The 16539-nt window shown below is 45.0% G+C and overlaps 1 protein-coding gene across 1 annotated transcript in view; it reads right to left on the bottom strand.

The window, feature by feature from the left end:
• Nucleotides 1-16539, bottom strand: part of LOC115113702 (glycerol kinase-like) — a 32097-nt gene that overhangs the window by 3993 nt on the left and 11565 nt on the right. The window contains exons 4-18 of the mRNA XM_065016146.1: nucleotides 15598-15675; nucleotides 14907-14986; nucleotides 14188-14325; nucleotides 13817-13926; nucleotides 13614-13680; nucleotides 10382-10417; nucleotides 10147-10214; nucleotides 6370-6412; nucleotides 6199-6279; nucleotides 4061-4139; nucleotides 3880-3976; nucleotides 3579-3663; nucleotides 3245-3365; nucleotides 2824-2967; nucleotides 1766-2020 (exon numbers count right to left, since the gene is read on the bottom strand). Coding sequence (XP_064872218.1) covers nucleotides 1766-2020; nucleotides 2824-2967; nucleotides 3245-3365; nucleotides 3579-3663; nucleotides 3880-3976; nucleotides 4061-4139; nucleotides 6199-6279; nucleotides 6370-6412; nucleotides 10147-10214; nucleotides 10382-10417; nucleotides 13614-13680; nucleotides 13817-13926; nucleotides 14188-14325; nucleotides 14907-14986; nucleotides 15598-15675 — 1482 coding nt within the window. The remainder of the gene's footprint in view (nucleotides 1-1765; nucleotides 2021-2823; nucleotides 2968-3244; nucleotides 3366-3578; nucleotides 3664-3879; nucleotides 3977-4060; nucleotides 4140-6198; nucleotides 6280-6369; nucleotides 6413-10146; nucleotides 10215-10381; nucleotides 10418-13613; nucleotides 13681-13816; nucleotides 13927-14187; nucleotides 14326-14906; nucleotides 14987-15597; nucleotides 15676-16539) is intronic.

The raw sequence follows: 16539 nt of genomic DNA on the forward strand, positions 1-16539 counted from the left end.
TCAGGGTCATCCTAGATCCCAGTATCAGTCTCAGGGTCATCCTGTATCAGTCTCAGGGTCATCCTGTATCAGTCTCAGGGTCATCCTGTATCAGTCTCAGGGTCATCCTGTATCAGTCTCAGGGTCATCCTGTATCAGTCTCAGGGTCATCCTGTATCAGTCTCAGGGTCATCCTGTATCAGTCTCAGGGTCATCCTGTATCAGTCTCAGGGTCATCCTGTATCAGTCTCAGGGTCATCCTGTATCAGTCTCAGGGTCATCCTGTATCAGTCTCAGGGTCATCCTGTATCAGTCTCAGGGTCATCCTGTATCAGTCTCAGGGTCATCCTGTATCAGTCTCAGGGTCATCCTGTATCCCTGTATCAGTCTCAGGGTCATCCTGTATCCCTGTATCAGTCTCAGGGTCATCCTGTATCAGTCTCAGGGTCATCCTGTATCCCTGTATCAGTCTCAGGGTCATCCTGTATCCCTGTATCAGTCTCAGGGTCATCCTGTATCCCTGTATCAGTCTCAGGGTCATCCTGTATCCCTGTATCAGTCTCAGGGTCATCCTGTATCCCTGTATCAGTCTCAGGGTCATCCTGTATCCCTGTATCAGTCTCAGGGTCATCCTGTAATCTGTATCAGTCTCAGGGTCATCCTCTATCAGTCTCATCCTAGATCCCTGTATCAGTCTCAGCCTCATCCTGTATGTTACAGTTGTTGCACATGTAAGAAGAGACTCCTCGTATAAAACAGGGACTTTCTAGTTCAATTCAGGGTTTCAATCAAAACGTATTTTGGCTATGATAGTTTTAGAATGGAGAAGCATCTCACTCAAGACACAACAACATAAACCAACAACTCCCAGACCCTAGGAGGTCCGCCGAGACATGGCCCAGACCCTATGAGGTCCGCCGAGACATGGCCCAGACCCTAGGAGGTCCGCAGAGACATGGCCCAGAACCTAGAGGTTCGTTGAGACATGGCCCAGAACCTAGGGTTCCGTTGAGACATGGCCCAGACCCTAGGGGTTCCGTTGAGACATGGCCCAGACCCTAGAGGTCCGCTGAGACATGGCCCAGACCCTACGAGGTCCGCTGAGACATGGCCCAGACCCTACGAGGTCCGCTGAGACATGGCCCAGACCCTAGGGGTTCCGTTGAGAGATGGCCCAGACCCTAGGGGTTCCGCTGAGACATGGCCCAGACCCTAGGGGTTCACTGAGACATGGCCCAGACCCTTCGAGGTCCACTGAGACATGGCCCAGACCCTTCGAGGTCCACTGAGACATGGCCCAGACCCTAGGAGGTCCGCAGAGACATGGCCCAGACCCTAGGGGTTCCGCAGAGACATGGCCCAGACCCTAGGGGTTCCGCAGAGACATGGCCCAGACCCTAGGGGGTCCGCAGAGACATGGCCCAGACCCTAGGGGGTCCGCAGAGACATGGCCCAGACCCTAGGGGTTCCGTTGAGACATGGCCCAGACCCTAGAGGTTCGTTGAGACATGGCCCAGACCCTAGACGTTCGTTGAGACATGGCCCAGACCCTAGAGGTTTGTTGAGAAGGGGAGAGGGAGACCCGAGGGAAGACTTAACCTTCTGTCCCAACACTGCAGTTATACAGGATACAGAAAGGCCCCCAGGCTATCGCGGCCAGCCTCTATAGAGAGGCCCCCAGGCTATCGCGGCCAGCCTCTATAGAGAGACCACAGGCTATCGCGGCCAGCCTCTATAGAGAGGCCCCCAGGCTATCAAATGGTTGTGCTTATTGCTCAATGCTCACCGTTCCCATTGCTGACCGGGCCGTTCCCATTGCTGACCGGGCCGTTCCCATTGCTCACCGGGCCGTTCCCATTGCCCACCGGGCCGTTCCCATTGCCCACCGGGCCGTTCCCATTGCCCACCGGGCCGTTCCCATTGCCCACCGGGCCGTTCCCATTGCCCACCGGGCCGTTCCCATTGCTGATGGGCTCCGTGGTCTCCCAATTCATGGCCTTCTGGACGGCCTTCTTCCATCGTGCGTACCGGAACTCACTCTCTAAAGGAGAAAAAAGGAGGGACAGACAATTCCATTGGAGGCTCCTATCCTCAAGGTAACTGCAGTACATACATATAACCACTAGATGTCAGTGTTAAACTCACTACCAAACAAAAATAAAAAAATTGTAGAGAGTCTGTCATGTAAACCCTGACTTTAGGCAAGACAGTGACTAGGGTCTGGTTTCAACGATGAACTCTTGGCCTGGAGGAACTATGTCACATCCTCAGTCGATACGGGAGAAAACATTTTCCGGGGACCCTGCCAACAAATCACAAGGCAGACATGCCAGAACGTCACGATTCAAAACTAAAAAGTTTCCATGCCAAACCTTGGCAGTGGTTTTTCCAGAGTGAAGGTGGTGGATGCAAATTAGCCACATACTCACTAAAAATAACCTCCGTGATGTCCATCTTGGCAGCTACTATTTAGTGTTTTATTCAAGGGGATAAGGCAGTGACCTAAAGCCTCTATTGCCCCCCAAAAAAAAAAGAGTTCATTAGTGAAACCAAACCCTAGTCACTGTTTAAGGTTTGAGAATATTAACTGAACGGTATTTAATGTAAGATACATTTAACCACCAGATGACAGTAGGACACATATTGATACGGTTTCACAAATCATGGCGACAGGGTCAGGGGTCAATTCAGTTTTCCAAATAAGTCAATTCAAGAAGTGGATTTAAATTTTAAAATAATGAATTGTAAATTATATATATATATATATATATTTTTTTAATGGCATTTTAAATCACTTTGACCCCGACCCTGGCTACTGATCAAGGTCTGACGCTGTTCTCTCACCCTCAGGATTGATCAGGGGTTGGTATTTGTCAGTGGGGATGGTTGTGAGGTTACCAGGGGTCAGACTCCAGACACCCACCCCCTCCGCTGCTCCTGCTGCCATGGCGGCGCCCAGCGCCGTGGTCTCCGACATGGACGGCTTCACTGAGGGAACACAACACAGAAATCCAATACTGCGCCGTCCTCAGGGGGTATGTGTATTTGGGTAAAAAAAAAAGTTAATGTTAGAGAGTGTGCACTGTGCAGCAGCTGTGTCTGCCTTTACGGAGTTTACGGAGTGCATGATGTCAACGTGTCTGTATGTTCTTGGAAGTAGACGTAAAATGTGTGTGTGGTTGAGTCAAAGTTTCAAATGAGAGATTACCGAGTGCGTGTTCTTTACCTCAATGCAGTGTGTACGTGTTGGTGCGTCCGTACTTACCCACGGGGATGCAGAGTACATCAGCTTGAAGCTGCATCAGTAGTCTGTTGGAGGTCATGCCTCCGTCCACCTGGAGCTGGGTCAAAGGAACCCCGTAATCCTGATTCATAGCCTCCAGGATCTGGACAATAATAATAAATACAATTATATTAGGTTCATAGCAGAGTCTGCTGTTTGACTTCTGTGATTTGAGTCTGAATGGAACTCAGAGCCATATTCTCTGAAAACAGACAGCCAGAGCAGCGAAGGCCTAGGTGAGATCTGTTAGTGAACCGGGTCTGGCTTAGCAGCGAAGGCCTAGGTGAGATCTGTTAGTGAACCGGGTCTGGCTTACCTCTCTAGTCTGAAAACAGACAGCCTCCAGCGCAGCGAAGGCCAGGTGAGATCTGTTAGTGAACTGAGTCAGGCCACAGATGATACTGTCAAAACGAGAGAGTGAGAGAGAGATAGATGAAACCAGGATGGAAACAAAACTGGCAGCTCTGTTGAAATGGAGGACAGAATACACACATGTTAACTTTTAAAAAATAAAAACACCTCAAATCTAGTGAAATTTTGTCACATAAAAAACCCAAGTGAAATTAATGACGTCTGAAGCGCAAGGATTGTGTCACAATTAGGTGCAAGAGGCCTACCCTCGTGCACTGGGCTCCCAGTAGGGGGCGTACAGCCCGGAGAAGGCAGGAACAAAGTAACATCCATAGGACGAGCCCACATCACCTGCCAGCTTCTCTGTGAGAGGAAGAGGATGATGACGACGGTCTTAAGTAAATATGACCATCAACCTAAAAACGTACAGTGTGTTGCAGAGCTCACCGATCTCTGCGGAGGATTGGATGATTCCCAGGTTATCTTTCAGCCAGCGTACCACCGCGCCAGCTATGGCCACCGACCCCTGGAATAGACCAATCACAGGTCAGCACCAGCATAGAGGAGCTAATCAGAACCTGACAAACATACTGCAGGGCTATATTTCAGACTAGCACTCACCAAGACTAGCACTCACCAAGACTAGCACTCACCAAGACTAGCACTCACCAAGACTAGCACTCACCAAGACTAGCACTCACCAAGACTAGCACTCACCAAGACTAGCACAGTGGCTTGTGAAAGTATTCACCCCCTTGGCATTTTCCCTATTTTGTTGCCTTAAAAGCTGGAATTAAATTAGATTTTTTTGGGGGGGGGGTGTGTATCATTTGATTTACACAACATGCCGACCACTTTGAAGATGCAAAACATTGATTATGAAACAAACAAGAAATAAGACAAAGAAAAAAAAACTTGAGCGTACATAACTATTCCCCCCCCAGTCAAAACTTGTAGAGACACCTTTTGCAGCAATTACAGCTACAAGCTTCTTGGGGTATGTCTCTATAAAACTTGGCACATCTAGCCACTGGGATTTTTGCCCATTCTTCAAGACAAAACTGCTCCAGCTCCTTCAAGTTGGATGGGTTCCGCTGGTGTAAAGCAATATTTAAGTCATACCACAGATTCTCAATTGGATTTAGGTCTGGGCTTTGACTAGGCCATTCAAGACATCTAAATGTTTCCCCTTAAACCACTCAAGTGCTGCTTTAGCAGTATGCTTAGGGTCATCGTCCTGCTGGAAGGTGAACCCCCGTCCCAATCTCAAATCTCTGGAAGACAAACAGGTTTCCCTCAAGAATTTCCCTGTATTTAGGGCCATCCATCATTCCTTAAATTCTGACCAGTTTCTCAGTCCCTGCCGATAAAAAACATCCCCACAGCTGCCACCACCATGCTTCACTGTGGGGATGGCGTTCTCGGGGTGATGAGGTGTTGGGTTTGCAACAGAAATAGCATTTTTCCTTGATGGCCAAAAAGCTCAATTTTAGTCTCATCTGACCAAAGTAGCTTCTTCCATATGTTTGAGAGTATCCCACATGCCTTTTGGCAAACACCAAACGTGTTTGCTTATTTTTTTTCATTAAGAAATTGCTTTTTTCTGGCCACTCTTCCGTAAAGCCCAGCTCTGTGAACTGTACAGCGTGGTCCTACGGCCCTCCAATCTCAGGGAATGAAGAATGAAAGGGAAAAGTACAGTAATCTCCGCTGTGAAGCTCTTTCAGGGTTATCTTTGGTCTCTTTGTTGCCTCTCTGATTAATGCCCTCCTTGCCTGGTCTGTAAGTTTTGTTGTGCGGCCCTCTCTTGGCAGGTTTGTTGTGGTGCCATATTCTTTCAATTTTTTAATAATGGATTTAAAAATGGTGCTCTGTGGGATGTTCAAAGTTTCAGATTTTTTTTTTTAGAACCTAACCCTGATCTGTACTTCTCCACAACTTTGTCCCTGACCTGTTTGGAGAGCTCATTGGTGTCCATGGTGCCCCTTGCTTAGTGGTGTTGCAGACTCTGGGGCCTATCAGAACAGGTTTATATATACACACTGAGATCATGTGACACTTCTATAAAGTCTACCTGTGTGCAATCTAACTAATTATGTGACTTCTGAAGGTAATTGGTTGCTCCAGAACTTATTTAGGGGTTTCATAGCAAAGGGGGTGAAAACATATTCATGCATATGTGCACACCACTTTTCTGTTTTAAATATTTTTTACATTTTTAGAATTGTCTTTTTTTTCTTCACTTCACCAATTTGGACTATTTTGTGTATGTTCATTACATGGAATCCAAATAAAAATCTATTTAAATTACAGGTTGTAATGCAACAAAATAGGAAAAACACCAAGGGGAATGAATACTTTTGCAAGGCACTGTATAGCAGCGCTACAGGACCTAGCGCTACAGGACCTAGCGCTACAGGACCCAGCGCTACAGGACCCAGCGCTACAGGACCCAGCGCTACAGGACCCAGCGCTACAGGACCCAGCGCTACAGGACCCAGCGCTACAGGACCCAGCGCTACAGGACCCAGCGCTACAGGACCCAGCGCTACAGGACCCAGCGCTACAGGACAATAGACGTGTACCTCAAGAGCGTAGTGGGCTGGTGAGTCCTTCCCCAGTTTGTAGGCCAGTGTGGTCAGGAGGCCGTGATCCGACATCACTGGCTGAGACGAAAAGAGAGAGGGTGTCATTTAAGAGCAGACAGACACCATTTTGGAGAAAAAATAAAATAAGGACATTCAAGTCCATTTTACCTTGATCCCTGTGTTTCTCAGCAGGAAGCAGCCAGTTCCGTACCTTTTAAATAGAAACAAGGGTTTTAAAAGGAGATGGAGTCGGACCATAAAAATACAATCCATCTATGAGAAGAACAGAGGAAGACTTGGGGACATCTCTGAAAATCAAATCAAACTTTGTCACATGCGCCGAATACAACAAGAGTAGACTTTACCATGAAATGCTTTACTTAACAAGCCCTTAACCAACAATGCAATTCAAGAAAGTGTATTTTTTAAATAAAAATAAAAGTAAAAAAATTAACAATGAGGCTATATACAGGGGGTACAGGTACAGAGTCAGTGTGGAGGCTATATACAGGGGGTACCGGTACAGAGTCAGTGTGGAGGCTATATACAGGGGGTACCGGTACAGAGTCAGTGTGGAGGCTATATACAGGGGTACAGGTACAGAGTCAGTGTGGAGGCTATATACAGGGGGTACAGGTACAGAGTCAGTGTGGAGGCTATATACAGGGGTACAGGTACAGAGTCAGTGTGGAGGCTATATACAGGGGTACCGGTACAGAGTCAGTGTGGAGGCTATATACAGGGGGTACAGGTACAGAGTCAGTGTGGAGGCTATATACAGGGGGTACAGGTACAGAGTCAGTGTGGAGGCTATATACAGGGGGTACAGGTACAGAGTCAGTGTGGAGGCTATATACAGGGGGTACAGGTACAGAGTCAGTGTGGAGGCTATATACAGGGGGTACAGGTACAGAGTCAGTGTGGAGGCTATATACAGGGGGTACCGGTACAGAGTCAGTGTGGAGGCTATATACAGGGGTACAGGTACAGAGTCAGTGTGGAGGCTATATACAGGGGTACCGGTACAGAGTCAGTGTGGAGGCTATATACAGGGGGTACCGGTACAGAGTCAGTGTGGAGGCTATATACAGGGGTACCGGTACAGAGTCAGTGTGGAGGCTATATACAGGGGGTACAGGTACAGAGTCAGTGTGGAGGCTATATACAGGGGTACCGGTACAGAGTCAGTGTGGAGGCTATATACAGGGGTACCGGTACAGAGTCAGTGTGGAGGCTATATACAGGGGTACCGGTACAGAGTCAGTGTGGAGGCTATATACAGGGGTACCGGTACAGAGTCAGTGTGGAGGCTATATACAGGGGGTACCGGTACAGAGTCAGTGTGGAGGCTATATACAGGGGGTACCGGTACAGAGTCAGTGTGGAGGCTATATACAGGGGGTACCGGTACAGAGTCAGTGTGGAGGCTATATACAGGGGGTACCGGTACAGAGTCAGTGTGGAGGCTATATACAGGGGGTACCGGTACAGAGTCAGTGTGGAGGCTATATACAGGGGGTACCGGTACAGAGTCAGTGTGCGGGGTTACAGGTTAATCCAGGTAATATGTACATGTAGGTAGGGGTGAAGTGACTATACATAGATAATACAGTGAGTTGCAGCAGACAAATGGAGGGGGGTAGTAATCAATGTAATAGGGGAGGGGTAGTAATCAATGTAATAGGGGGTGTAAGTAATCAATGTAATAGGAGGGGGGTAATCAATGTAATAGGAGGGGGTAATCAATGTAATAGGAGGGGGTAGTAATCAATGTAATAGGGGGGTAGTAATCAATGTAATGGGGGGGTAGTAATCAATGTAATAGGGGGGTAGTAATCAATGTAATAGGGGGGTAGTAATCAATGTAATAGGGGGGTAGTAATCAATGTAATAGGGGGTAGTAATCAATGTAATAGGGGAGGGGTAGTAATCAATGTAATAGGGGAGGGGTAGTAATCAATGTAATAGGGGGGTAGTAATCAATGTAATAGGGGGGTTAGTAATCAATGTAATAGGGGGGTTAGTAATCAATGTAATAGGGGGGTAGTAATCAATGTAATAGGGGGGGAGGGGTAGTAATCAATGTAATAGGGGAGGGGTAGTAATCAATGTAATAGGGGGGATAGTAATCAATGTAATAGGGGGGGATAGTAATCAATGTAATAGGGGGGTAGTAATCAATGTAATAGGGGGGGTAGTAATCAATGTAATAGGAGGGGGGTAGTAATCAATGTAATAGGAGGGGGGTAGTAATCAATGTAATAGGGGGGTAGTGGGTAGTAATCAATGTAATAGGGGGGTAGTAATCAATGTAATAGGGGGGGGTAGTAATCAATGTAATAGGGGGGTAGTAATCAATGTAATAGGGGGGTAGTAATCAATGTAATAGGGGGGTAGTAATCAATGTAATAGGGGGGTAGTAATCAATGTAATAGGGGGTAGTAATCAATGTAATAGGGGGGTAGTAATCAATGTAATAGGGGGGTAGTAATCAATGTAATAGGGGGGTAGTAATCAATGTAATAGGGGTAGTAATCAATGTAATAGGGGGGTAGTAATCAATGTAATAGGGGGGTAGTAATCAATGTAATAGGGGGGTAGTAATCAATGTAATAGGGGGGGTAGTAATCAATGTAATAGGGGGGGGTAGTAATCAATGTAATAGGGGGTAGTAATCAATGTAATAGGGGGGTAGTAATCAATGTAATAGGAGGGGGTAGTAATCAATGTAATAGGGGGGGTAGTAATCAATGTAATAGGGGGGATAGTAATCAATGTAATGGGGGGGGTAGTAATCAATGTAATAGGAGGGGGGTAGTAATCAATGTAATAGGAGGGGGTAGTAATCAATGTAATAGGAGGGGGTAGTAATCAATGTAATAGGAGGGGTAGTAATCAATGTAATAGGAGGGGTAGCAATCAATGTAATAGGAGGGGGGTAGCAATCAATGTAATAGGAGGGGGGTAGTAATCAATGTAATAGGAGGGGGGGGGTAGTAATCAATGTAATAGGGGGGTAGTATTCAATGTAGTAGTCCAGTGGCCATTTGATTAATAATGCAGAAGTCTTATGGCTGGGGGGGGTAGTATTCAATGTAGTAGTCCAGTGGCCATTTGATTAATAATGCAGAAGTCTTATGGCTGGGGGGGGGTAGTATTCAATGTAGTAGTCCAGTGGCCATTTGATTAATAATGCAGAAGTCTTATGGCTGGGGGGGGGGGGGTAGTATTCAATGTAGTAGTCCAGTGGCCATTTGATTAATAATGCAGAAGTCTTATGGCTGGGGGGGTGGGGTAGAAGCTGGTAAGGAGCTTGTACCCTCCCATATCACTTGGTGATGCGTTTACCGTGTTCATATAAAATCAAATCTCAAAAAGTATTTTAGAAATCCCTTTTTTTACATCAGCAGTTGTCACAAAGTGTTTTACAGATATTTTACAGCTTCAAAACCACCGAAGTAGGAGGCAGAAGAATCACAGTGGCTAGGAGGACACACTCACTAGAAGGTCAGGAACCTAGGAAGAAACCAAGAGGGGAGCCAGGCTCGTACATAACATTCTACGGACTAATATATTCTGAAACTGGCTGTGTTTCCGAGTGATGACGACCTAAACCAGCACGTCCAGTTCCACAGAGAACGACCGTGTCTGCTAGGTCATAAACCCATCCAAAACAGCTACACCATAGCTGTGAACACAACAAGCAGGCCACAGCCAGAATGCAGAGCTACAGAGCCATGTGGTAGGCTCCCAAACAAATGGCAGAGTCAAAGGCCACCCTCTCCTTTCATTACAACTGAGGGAATACATGGACAGTCTAAGGATAAAATGTTCACAAGCACCTTTAAGTGATACGGACCTCTGAATAAAATGATATGAATATCACGGTCAGTTTTTTTTTTTCTTCCAAGTAAGGAGAGAAGACACGTCTTGAAGAGAACTTACGTGTTTTTAGCCTGTCCATCCTGGAAGCACATCTGACCAACCAGAGCAGCGGACTGGTCCCCGAGACACTGCGACAGCAAGAACCACAACAGCGTTTAGTCATCACACACACACACTAACCTCTGTCAGTCATTACTGTCATTGATTCACTCCAACTAGGGCAAATCACACACACACACACACACACACACAGTATATTGTTCTGATGCAATAACAACGAGGTAGAACTCCTTACCCCGGAGATGGGAACTCCTGCCAGAGAACCAGAGTTCTAGAAGAGGATGAAAAGAACAGACATGATGTGAGTGAAGTTACTGATCCAGGACCTGTGTCAAATCTCAACAAAGTCCATAAAAAAAGTCCACCCCCCCAACAAAAAAACAAAATCTGCCACCTTTATCAAATCAGAGCTAATAGTAGCAGCAACAGAATCGGGGTCAACCAGGTCGTATTAAAACACAAACCACCTGTCCAAATCATCTCTACAGCCAAACCAAAAATCAGCTGTTAAGGCAACGAGACGCTCCTGTCCAAATAACTGGCATAGCTATAGCCACACACTCTCTACGGACACCACAGGAGTCACGAGCGTCTCAATGGTGTAATGGAAAAGAGGGGGGGGGGGCAAAGGCCTGGCATTCTCTCCACGGACCTTACCAAACCTCCATTTGGTGGATGTGAGAGACAGTGAGTGAGAACATTTTGGGGACGACGGGCAGCCATTTTAGGTGACAGTTGCAGATAAGAACACATCAGAAGTAGGAGGAGCAACCAGCTCAATGAATGACCTCTGGACACCAAGGTTGTTGACAGCAGTGCAGCAAACATGACACAGTGACATGAGATAAAAACACAAAAACAGACAAGACACATACTTCACGTTCTATTCATGAGAGAGTATGTATTTCTAAATTTGACCCGTTTAAAATCTGCCCTCGTTACAAAGACAACTGTCACAAGATGAGCGTCATTTCTCTGTATCAAAGTTGTATACAGTGTATCCAGAAAATATTCAGACCCCTCGACTTTTTCCACTTGGTTACGTTACAGCCTTATTCTAAAATTGATTAAATACACACCCCCCTCATTTCAGATCTTTTACTATGAGACTCGAAATTGAGCTCAGGTGCATCCGGTTTCCATTGATCACCCTTGAGATGTTTCTACAACTTGATTGGAGTCCACCTGTGGTAAATTTGGAAAAAGACACCAGTCTATATAAGGTCCCACAGTTGACAGTGCATGTCAGAGCAAAAACAAAGCCAGGATTGTGTCGAGGCACAGATCTGAGGAAGGGTACCAAAAAAATGTCTGCATCATTGAAGTTCCCCAAAAACACCGTGGCCTCCATCTTTCTTAAATGGAAGAAGTTTGGAACCACCGAGAGTCTTCCTAGAGCTGGCCGCCCGGCCAAACTGAGCAATCAGGGGAGAAGAGCCTTGGTCAGGGAGGTGACCAAGAACCCAATGGTCACTGACAGAGCTCCTCTGTGGAAATGGGAGAACCTTCCAGAAGGACAACCATCTATGCAGCACTCCACCAATCAGGCCTTTATGGTAGAGTGGCCAGACAGAAGTCACTCTTCAGTAAAAAGTACATGACAGCCTGCTTAGAGTTAGCCAAAAGGCACCTAAAGGACTCAGATCATGAGAAACCAGATTCTCTGGTCTGAAAAAAAAAACAAGATTGAACTCTTTGGCCTGAAAGGCAAACATGACGTCTGGAAGAAACCTGGCACCATCCCTACTGTGAAGCATGGTGGCAGCATCAAGCTGTGGGGATATTTTGGGGAGACTAGTCAGGATCGAGAGAAATATGACCAGAGCAAAGTAAAGAGATCCTTGATGAAAACCTGCTTCAGAGCACTCAGAACCTCAGACTGGGGCGAAGGTTCACCTTCCAACAGTACAACAACCCTAAGCACACAGCCAAGACAATGCAGGAGTGGCTTCGGGACAAGTCTCTGAATGTCCTCGAGTGCCCCAGCCAGAACATCTCTAGAGAGACCTGAAAATAAGAGTGCAGCAATGTTCCCTAGCCAACCTGACCGAGCTTGAGAGGATCTGCAGAGAAGAATGGGAGAAACTCCCCAAATACAGGTGTGCCAAGCTTGTTGCGTCATCCCCAAGAAGACTCAGTGTAATCGCTGCCAAGGGTGCTTCAACAAAGTACTGAGTAAACGGTCTGAATACTTATGTAAATGGTGGGGGAGGTTACATTGGCAAAATTTTCTGAAAACCTGTTTTTGCTTTGTCATTATGGGGTATTGTGATGTCATTATGGGGTATTGTGATGTCATTATGGGGTATTGTGATGTCATTATGGGGTATTGTGTGTAGATTGATGAGGGGGAGAAACAAAACAATTTAATCCATTTTAGAATAAGGTTGTAAACTAACAAAATGTGGAAAAATTCAAGGGGTCTGAATACTTTGCTGTACATTGACCTTTAAAGTAATATCGATAATTCATGGCTGGGGTCATTTTGTCGTTTTCCAAATAGCATTTTACAGTTTTTGAATTGTGTAGAACTACAGTAAATGAGCTTTAACTTCAAGAAAATTCCTGCCAAAAGGTGCTTCAGCAAAGTACCGCATCAAAAAGAAAGGAGGACCAAGACACTCTTCATACAATTGATTAAAATGCCTTTATTCGTATGGCATGTTCAATAGAAATAAAGTTTAAAACCGACGCGTTTCGGGTGCATGGCCTTCGTCAGGGAGTACAAAAAAATAAAAAAGGAATACAAGGTCCTCTTTTGAACAGCTTATCAATTAGTCCTAATTGGAAGAGGGAGTGGTTACACAATTGATGGGACACACCTAGTAAGCAATACTATACACATTGAAATATTGTAACTACGTTATCATAAAAACGCAACTCCAAACTAGAAGTATCAGAACATTTAGAAAGGTAGTTCTAACCTTAAATATGACTGGGAAAAGTGTCAAGAATAAGAAAGCTAAAGTACAGAATACTTATGTAAATGTCATATTAATTTTGCAAAAAATATCCAAAAACCTGTTTTTGTTTTGTCATTGTGTGAAGATTAAAATAAATCATAGATATTAAAAATAAAAGTTTCAGAATAAGGCAGTGACGTAACAACGTGGAAAAAGTCAAGGGGTCTGAATACTTTCCAAAAAGAAAAACACTGTATGTCATGTCTGATCAAGTGTCTGGGGAACGAACCAAGAAAACAATATTTAGCCCTGTAACCTTGACCATAGTCTAATGACTTGTCAACTGGAATCTTATCAGGTCAGCTTTGACTCAGTTGGAACTAAACACTAGTCATAAAAAATAAAAAAATAACCCGTTGTGATTGGTCACTTAAATCACACATTTGATCATAAATATCTACCTTCTACTGAAGAATGATAAGGACTTAACCTGGATAGGTGGGTTAGTGTTTAAAACATGGGTCGGAAAGGGTTTCAAAAACATTTACGCAAACATCCACTCACCATTGAACCGTATATTTCTGAGGAGCTCTTCACTTGGGGTAGAATTTCCATTGGGACATCAAAATATCTACAACCAACAAATAAATATATTCAAAATAATGCTGGAAATATAAAATTTTGTACAAAAAAATAAAATAATTCAATCATGCAGATATGTCTATGCAAACATGTTCAACTGTGTGTGTGTGTGTGTGTGTTCCTACTTGCAGAGCTCGGGGTCCCAGTCCAGGGTGTGTATATTGAAGAGCATGGTGCGACTTGCATTGGTCACATCTGTGACATGCACCCCTCCACTCTTCCCCCCTGTCAGACACTGGGGTAGAGAGGACCACACCGCCACAGAAGATAATGAACATGTCGATTCAGAACCACAATGGAAATAAGTCTGGATTTTAAGTCACCCCTGACAAGTTTAGATCAGATCCTCTGTCATTTTTAAATCTGTCAAATCAATCATCATTTATCACAGATAAACAATCTGAACAGGAACTGATCACCAACTCCGATCCGGAGTAACTGTGCAGGTATTTATACCAGCCCAGTACTGTAGGGTTCGGGTTGGGCCCAGTCTTACCCAGATAAGCCAGGAGTCCACGGTGCCGAACATGGCTCGGTGTGTCAGGACAGCCTTGGCGACCTCCTCCACGTTGTCCATGAGCCAACGCAGCTTCACAGCACTGAAGTATGTACTGATGGGCAGACCGGTCTTGTGCTGGGGAGAGAGAGATGGAGAGATAGAGGCTGTATCGCTTCCGGCCGTGATTGAGTGTCCCATAGGGTGGCGCACAATTGGCCCAGCGTCATCCGGGTTTGGCGTCATTGTAAATAAGGATTTGTTCTTAACTGACTTGGTTAAATAAAAAGGTTACATTTAAAAAAATAGAGATGAGAGGGAGATGAGATTGAGAAAGAATCAAATGTAAGGGTGAGGAGTCAAGGGGGTTGACGTCACCCATCAGAGAGTATGGTAAAGATGTGTCAGATTGTTCACACCTAATATCTAATCTTCTCATCCCCACAGGTGCCTATAGACTAGGATCCATGGTGGGGTAGGGGCTATGAAGTAAGGTCTAGGGCAGGGGTGAGTAATTCCAGTCCTCAGGGGCCTGATAGGTGTCACAGTTTTGCCCCAGCTGACTCCAATAATCACCTAATCATGATCTTCAGTTTAGAATGTAATTTTATTAATCAGCTGTGTTTGCTAGGGATGGAGGAAAAGTGTGACTCCAATGAGGGCCTGGAGGAGCCCACCACTGGTTTAGGGGTTGGTTTGGGACAGGGCTCTCCTCTTACCTTCAGATGGTTCTTGTTCTTTCCCGGGGTGCTGTTGATCAGCCTCTCCACTGTGGACTGTGTACGAAGGTCCAGCCAAACTACAGAGATAACCAGCACACAAGGAGTATTTTTTTTATTTTTTTTTAAGTAAAGAATTTTTTTTTTTTTAATTAAAAAAATTCACTGCTAAAAAACTAAAACGTCAATTGAATAAAATCACCCAGAGATTATAATATATATATATATATATAGTATCTTACAATGTTCAACAATAGACAGTGGTGGAACTGGCAGAATGAGAAGCACGACTGTTGGTAATGACATAATGCAGTACTTCCTGGAGCTGGGGGAGGGTGTAATGGTATTGCAACAATGCTATTGGATGATGTTATGCAATCTGGCCATGTGCTGTGTGGTTTGTCACATGACACAACTAAGTTTACTAAGTTGAGTTACGGTAAGGATCTGTGTGGAGGTTTGAGGGAGAGACTGGGGGGAGGGGGCTGAGTGTAGCTGTCTGAATCAGACTGGGGGAAAAAAAGTGTGTGTCAAAGCCAATGAATTGGACTCGTTCCTATAACCACTACTGAATTATAACTCTGATCCCCCCTCAGAAAAAGTGAACAGGCTGTTCCTTCTACTGGGGACGGTGACCCCGTACTTTCTGGCACATACGTTTGTGACTACCAATGAGCTTGGTAATACCCACCAATGGCATTGTAGAGCGGTTCCCCAGTCTCTTTGTCCCAAACCAGCGTAGTCTCTCTCTGATTGGTCACGCCGACAGCTGGGTAAACACAAAAACAAAACAAAAAAGGTAAAACGAACACCACACCCCCTGCTGCATTCAATGGAATCCTGAGTGCTACTGTAGGTACAGAGTATTCACACCCCTTGACTTGTTACACATTTTGTTGTGTTACAGCCTGAATTCAAAATGGATTAAATAGATTACTTAACACACACACACACACACACACACACACACACACACACACACACACACACACACACACATCCCATAATGACAAAGTGAAAACATGTTTTTTTAGAAATGTTTAAATTTTCCAAAAAAATGAAATACATAAAATGGCTCATTCAGATAAGTAGTCACACCCGTGACTGTGATTACAGCTGTGGTTTCAGCCGTGAGGCTTTCTGGGTAAATCTAAGAGGTTTCCACACCTGGATTGTTCAACATTTGCCCATTATTATTTTCAAAATTCTTCAAACTCTGTCAAACTGGTAGATGATCATTGCTGGACAACCATTTAAGTCTTGCCATTGATTTTCAAGCTTATTTAAGTTCAAACTGTAACTCAGACATTCAGGAAGATTCACTGTCTTCTTGGTAAACAACTCCAGTGAATATTTGACCTTGTGTTTTATGTCGTTGTCCTGCTGAAAAGTGAATGCATCTCCCAGTGGCTGGTGGAAAGCAGACAACCAGGTTTTCCTCTAGGATTTAGCCTGTGTTGAGCTCCATTCGGTTTCTTTTAATCCTACAAAACAGTCCTTATCGATTACAAGCATACCCATAACATGATGCAGCCACCACTATGCTTGGACATATGCGAGAGGGTACTCAGTAATGTGTTGTATTTCCCCCCCAAACATAACACATTGCATTCAGGACAAATAGCCAATTGCT

Source organism: Oncorhynchus nerka, linkage group LG3 (genome assembly GCF_034236695.1).
Source record: "Oncorhynchus nerka isolate Pitt River linkage group LG3, Oner_Uvic_2.0, whole genome shotgun sequence".
Lineage (NCBI taxonomy): Eukaryota > Metazoa > Chordata > Actinopteri > Salmoniformes > Salmonidae > Oncorhynchus > Oncorhynchus nerka.